Source organism: Lolium rigidum, chromosome 3, assembly GCF_022539505.1.
Source record: "Lolium rigidum isolate FL_2022 chromosome 3, APGP_CSIRO_Lrig_0.1, whole genome shotgun sequence".
In the NCBI taxonomy this organism is placed as follows: Eukaryota; Viridiplantae; Streptophyta; class Magnoliopsida; order Poales; family Poaceae; genus Lolium; species Lolium rigidum.
In genome coordinates this window covers 347,714,493-347,720,286 of record NC_061510.1, presented here as the reverse complement: position 1 = coordinate 347,720,286, position 5,794 = coordinate 347,714,493, and the positions used below count along the sequence as shown (strand labels likewise).

Sequence of the window (5,794 nt, the reverse complement as noted above, 5' to 3'; positions counted from 1 at the left end):
TGCCTGTCAAATAAAGAAAGAAAGATGATTTTCGCCGCTACTACTCTAGAAGCGTAGGAGTACATTTCAGCTCATGCAAAAAAGATTTCTCCAGTTTGCCGTTCACCGCAAAGATGAAGACACGTCGCTGTTGCCGTAACCTCGACGAAAGACACCACCGAGCACTACTGCTCCGTTTCTAGCATGGTGATGACACGCCGATCCGCCGACCACGACCAGTCTGGGTCTCCTCTCTCGGCTCGGTTTCAGTTGCAGACTCCACCTCGGCCCAGCTTTCGCGTGTTGCTCGTCACGTAATTTTAATCCTCGTCCTGGAAGATGCCTATATAGGGAAGACAAGGAAAGATCCCAGATTTCGCCCAACCTACAGTTCCTCTCCAAATTCCTCTCCTCCTCCCCCTACACAGCAGATTCCCGGCGGCACCATAGCCTAGCCGCCTCCTATACATAGACGCCATCCTCGCAGTCGGAGGCGCACCTCGCCGCGCGCTATATTTCTCGGGAGGCCATTCTGCCGCGTGCGTCCGTCCGTCCGTTCGTTCGTGCGTGCGTGAACGGTTGCGCCGCGCCTTCGGTGCCTGCCTGCCTGCACGAGGAGAGAGAGAGAGAGGGAACGAGAGGTTGCACGGCGGACTCGGAGTGGGGAGGGGTAATTAGCGGAGGATGATGGGGTTCAGGAAGCAGATGTCGTGGTCTTCATCGACGGCGGGGGCGGCGGCGGGGGCGCAGGCCGATCAGCCGATGTGCGACGCGGCGGCGGCCGTGGTGGCCGCGCGGCAGGGGATGGAGACGCCGCTCACGGCGGTCGCCGAGGCCTTCGAGGAGCTGGCGCGCGGGATGGAGGCGGACGGCGGGGAGCTGCGCCTCGCGCCCTTCGGCGACACCTGCGCGCTCGTCTCCGTCCTCTTCAACTCGCTCGGCATCGCCTTCAAGTTCGCAGAGAGCGAGTACGTCACAAAGGTAAAGATCTCGCTCAGATCAATTTCTTCTTTTAAGGCAAATTGCTTCGATCTTGTATTCTTTGGGACCAAGTTCGGAGAGATTATTAAAATCCTGCCCTTTTCCCTTTCAAAGAAAACGAAGATATTATCGTACAAGCGACGCCCTCTCATGTGTTTTGACCTTGTTAATAAATCTCTGTTGCTTGCAACCATGTTCCCATTGGAGAATCTTGCAGCGTCCCTATCAAATTGTTCGAATATTCTTCCCCGTTTTCATTGCAAATATGCAATTAAAGAGGAACCACGGAAAAAAATGAAGCTTTTTAGGATTCTCCTCCAAGAAAGAAATGCAATCAAACTTTTCCCAGCGATGATTCAACTTTAGTCGACCGCGTGCTTTCGTTTCTATTCCCCTGTTGATTGGTAGCAATAGAAAGAAATGTAATCGAATCTCTCTCTCTCCCTCCCTCACCGCGTGAACCATCTTCCAGGTAAACGACCTCATCGGCGCGTCCAAGGAGTACGCGACGCTGAACGACATCCTGGACAAGGACGTGGAGCACGACTGCGTCAAGAAGCAGGGCAGCCATTCCAGGAACCTGCGCAGGGTCCGACTCGGCCTGGGCCTCATCAAGGCGCTCTTTGAGCAATTCCTCGCAACAGAGTACGTCTCCTTCCTCCAGCCAAGCGCAGCTTGTCGCTTGCTCTCTTCTCCGCTCGCTGCTGGCAGCAATCAATGGCGGTTTTCAGTTCCTGGTAGAATTATTGTTCTGCCAACGGACGACAGCTTATACTCTGGCGTTTTGTATTTGCAGGGGCTCGTTGTATGAGGCTGCAACGACAGCTTACGGCCAGGTCTGCGCGCCGTTCCATAGCTGGGCAATCAGGAAGGCTGTTGGTGCTGGGATGTACACTCTGCCCACCAGGGAGCAGTTGATACTGAGGCTCAATGAAACTGGTACGCAAATCACAACATCCATCACCATCAGGATACCTACTGAATTCCTTCTTCAGATGTTAGTGTATTGGTAGACCTGTAACAAAACCCTCTGTTTATCTGCAGATTGCTCTGTGCAGAAGGAGATGAGGAGATACATCGATGCTTCAAGTCCGATTATAGAGTACATCGATACCCTTTTCCTCTCTAGGAACATTGTCCTAGATTGGTGAAACTCAACTGAGGATCATAATTCCGGCTCTCTTGACAAGCTGTTTATTGATGTCATTGTTTTATTATTTTCCTCGTAGCTCTTTTAGCCTTGGTGGGTGGTGGACGCTCTCACCGTCTCTTGTACTGTACGATTATATGGAATTTCTAATTCTAAAAAGGAGAGGCGATTCTAGTATGATCATGCCACTCGTGTGCTTCCAGTTGATACAGTTGAAATCTCCTAAATCTACCACTAGTTCTAGGTTTAAACTATCCATTTTAGTTTCCAAAGCAAGAATGCTCTAGAGATTTTGAGGTTCAATGTTTATGAGGGAGAAGCTTCTTGCTTAGGCAGGAAAAGTTAAGAGCATACCAACTTGTTACTAAGAGAAGAGAGAATATCCAAGTTTATCAATAATATAGGTTCTCCAGCAACTTGTTGCCATGGCTCAGTGCTCAGACTAACAATGGATTAAGTGAATGGAACTTAGAAAGGAATGAGATTATGTGTAACAAGAGTATAACCATGTTAAGGGCCTCTTTGATCTGCATCCCTTTTGTGTGAACTCCCCATCGGCGAGTTACCGACTTGTGGAGCTCTATCTATTCAATCTCCAGAGGCCCCACAAAACACACACCGTCTCTGGTATTGTGAAAACAGGGGAATAGAAAAAGAAATTCTGCATCATAGTTCATGACTAATTCAATTCTACATGATTTCATATGCGCCAAAGTTTTTTTTGGCCCCGTCACATGAAAAAGCCAATTCAATCCTACTTGATTTCATTGTGCCAAAGTTTTTTTTCTTTTGACTTCATCACATGAAAAACAAATTATTCTTGCCAAGAGGTTTCATATGAATGAAGGTATTTCATAGGATTTTTTGGAGTCCTCCAACCAATAGGAATTTTTCCTGCGGAAGCCATTGGATCCTATGATCACGGTCATCAAACTCCTACATAATCCATTCCCATGTCCCCTATTTTTTAGGAATCTCAACATGACTCAAACCTCATTCTATTTCATCTTTCAGAAATTCAATGCACTTAGACTTTATCTCGCTTTGCTCTCTCCCAGTCCAGCAAAATTAGCGTGTTTGTGTCATTTGCACCATCCAAAGGAATCCCTGACATGTTACACGTGTTTTGAAATAATACAGAAAGTTATAGTATGTGAATCTCAATCCTATATTTTTCCGTAAGGAAGTTTTTGAAATCCTGCAATCCAAAGAGGCCCTGAGTGGATGTTAGATTTAATAAGAAAATGTAGTGTAACTGATTCCTTGGGAAAGGTCCTATGGGATTTAATTCTACAAATCCAATAACCATCATTGTACAAATTTCTAAGCATTTCAATCCTTCAAAATTCCTATATAAATCCTTTGAATTGAAGAGGCCGTAACATTACCTTAATCTTCCGCAAAAAAAAAAACATTACCTTAATCTTCCATTCTTTTTTCTATCTATAACATGTTCTTTCTTTTCAGGGATAGTATGGTTCTACGTTATGTGAGCATGTGTGGTGGTTGCCTGCCATTTAAGATATAAACCATGGACATGATGTTATATAAAAATATGACTCTTTCAGTTGCACCGAACAAGAATTAATAGAGGGCCATGGTGAACATAGGGAATTAATCAAAACATGAATTCAGCAAGAAATGTGGATCAAATTAACCAACCCTAGGTAGTCTGAATCCCCTTGAGAAATCTTCATTGACCAAGAAACCCCACTCGTTTCATTCCTCTCACGCGACCAAAAAAACACGAGTTCATAAAAAAAAGGTTCATTTATTGCCTTTTTCTTTAGCTTTCCTAGATTTTGTTTTCTCAACTTTTCTTATTCAACTTCCAATTTTATAATTCAACAGACTCAAATATTTGTATATGAATTACCATTTTTTAGATAATAATCTTACTCATCAACTTTTCAAATCATTCCGTGCTTTTAATTCAATTTCCCGAGTTTCCCTAAATAAATATTCAAGGATATGTGTGTTCTTATGCTTGCTTCCCTAGTTTTTCTAAACTCATTATAAAGTTTTGTGCTGATAAAGGATCTTCGATCCACACCATTATCAAAACCACCTTTAGTGCGGTACAAACCTAATTTTAGACGGTTTTAACACTTGAGGAACCAAGAGTATCCAATGTACAATTGAGGGCCCTACCGTTATACCTCTGACAATGTGTTGAATCATTGTGGAAGGAGAGGTAACAAATGCACCCTCTTGAAATGCAAAAAGAACCTTCACAGATAAATTAATTTGAATAGGTTGATTTCACCGCGAACGTTGCATTATTGGCTAAGGTCACCATCAATAGCACATTAAATTAGCATAGGGAAACAAATAGATAACTTAATTAAGGATATGGATTAAATATAATTCTAATACAAAATGTACAAATTCGAAGTGTTCCTAGCAGTATTGTTGGAAGATGCTTTCTAAAAGCTTTCATTTTTGGATACCAACCAACGTTATAGAGGCGTAATATCGTATTTGGGGAGTGAACGCAATGCTATGCATATTTGTCTCGCTATTACGCTAATCCCGATATGTGCGCTATTTTCGTAGCGTTGTAGCGACACTATTTTTCATAGGGAAATAGGGCAACTGACTAGCCATTTTGGGCCTTTTGCCCCACGAGCGGTCGAAATCCCCATTTCTAACCCTAGCCATTCAATCCGTTGCAACCACGGAACCACATCCACAGTTCCCACACCTCCTCACACGACGTGTACATTTTTTCGATAAAGGGAATATATTAATATCAAAAGATACCAATTACACCCAACCTCTGCAACAACGCAACACCCTAATGGCAGTACGGATGCACACAGCCAAAAAAGATTAAAGAAAACAAAGAAAGAAAAGTCCCGCTATAGTATCCCAGGCCTACCAATAGAAATACTTCCACCCATAGACAACACCTGAAATACAGACTCTCCAAAAGCGATGCCTCCAAGAAGGGAACAGTGCACCAGCACCGTTGCCGCCCGATCAAAGATCTTAGGTTTTCACCGTGAAAATAGTCTCCGCTCTCAAAACAATGCCTCCAACAAGGTCATTGCCAGGCACAACCAGTTAAGGCCATACCTTGGGTTTTCACCCTGAAAGGTAGGACTCTGAACTTCGCCTGTGCTACCGCCCCCACTTTCATACCACTGCTGCGAATCCCGAAGCACCAAGCAAGTTTCTCAACATCGCGGAGACTTGAACCTTTTTTTTAGCTAATCCTCCAATCCCGCTTTCATGAAATTCTCTGCTTCTGACTTCACCATAGACCAAAAGTCTCTTGATGTCAACACAGAACAGAGCATCGCGCCGCTCCCTCCGGAACCAAACGGTCGGAACAAAAGCATGGGTGCGCGCGACCGAATACCACCCGATCCTGTGAACTCCAGGCAAAAGATGCACTCTTCCATTCGCTGCCGGAGCCTTCCGGAACTCATCACTCCGGCTAGATGAAGAAAGATCGGCATCTGGAACGTATTCATCTTTGCGAAAGAAGAACCCTAGGACCACCACCATGAAAGCCGGAACGGCCGGCCCCCACGCTGCCGCCATGGCTGGGAACCGCGGTCCATCTTCCTCCTCCAACCCGGCCGGTGGAGGTCAGCAGCGATCCCGTTGCCACTCTTTTACCGCCGAGTTCCGCCATACCACCGCGTCTCCCGCCATGATCTGGGTGAAGTAGCCGAA

The 5,794-nt window shown here is 45.3% G+C and overlaps 1 protein-coding gene across 1 annotated transcript; it reads left to right on the top strand.

Annotated features, from left to right (window-relative positions):
• The first annotated feature begins 549 nt into the window (after positions 1–549).
• Positions 550–2,293, top strand: LOC124700241 (ACD11 homolog protein-like). Its single transcript, XM_047232399.1, has 4 exons — positions 550–960; positions 1,433–1,605; positions 1,757–1,899; positions 2,005–2,293. The coding sequence occupies exons 1-4, from the start codon at positions 664–666 to the stop codon at positions 2,109–2,111; spliced, it is 720 nt and encodes a 239-aa protein (XP_047088355.1). The 5' UTR covers positions 550–663; the 3' UTR covers positions 2,112–2,293.
• The last annotated feature ends 3,501 nt before the right edge of the window (positions 2,294–5,794 follow it).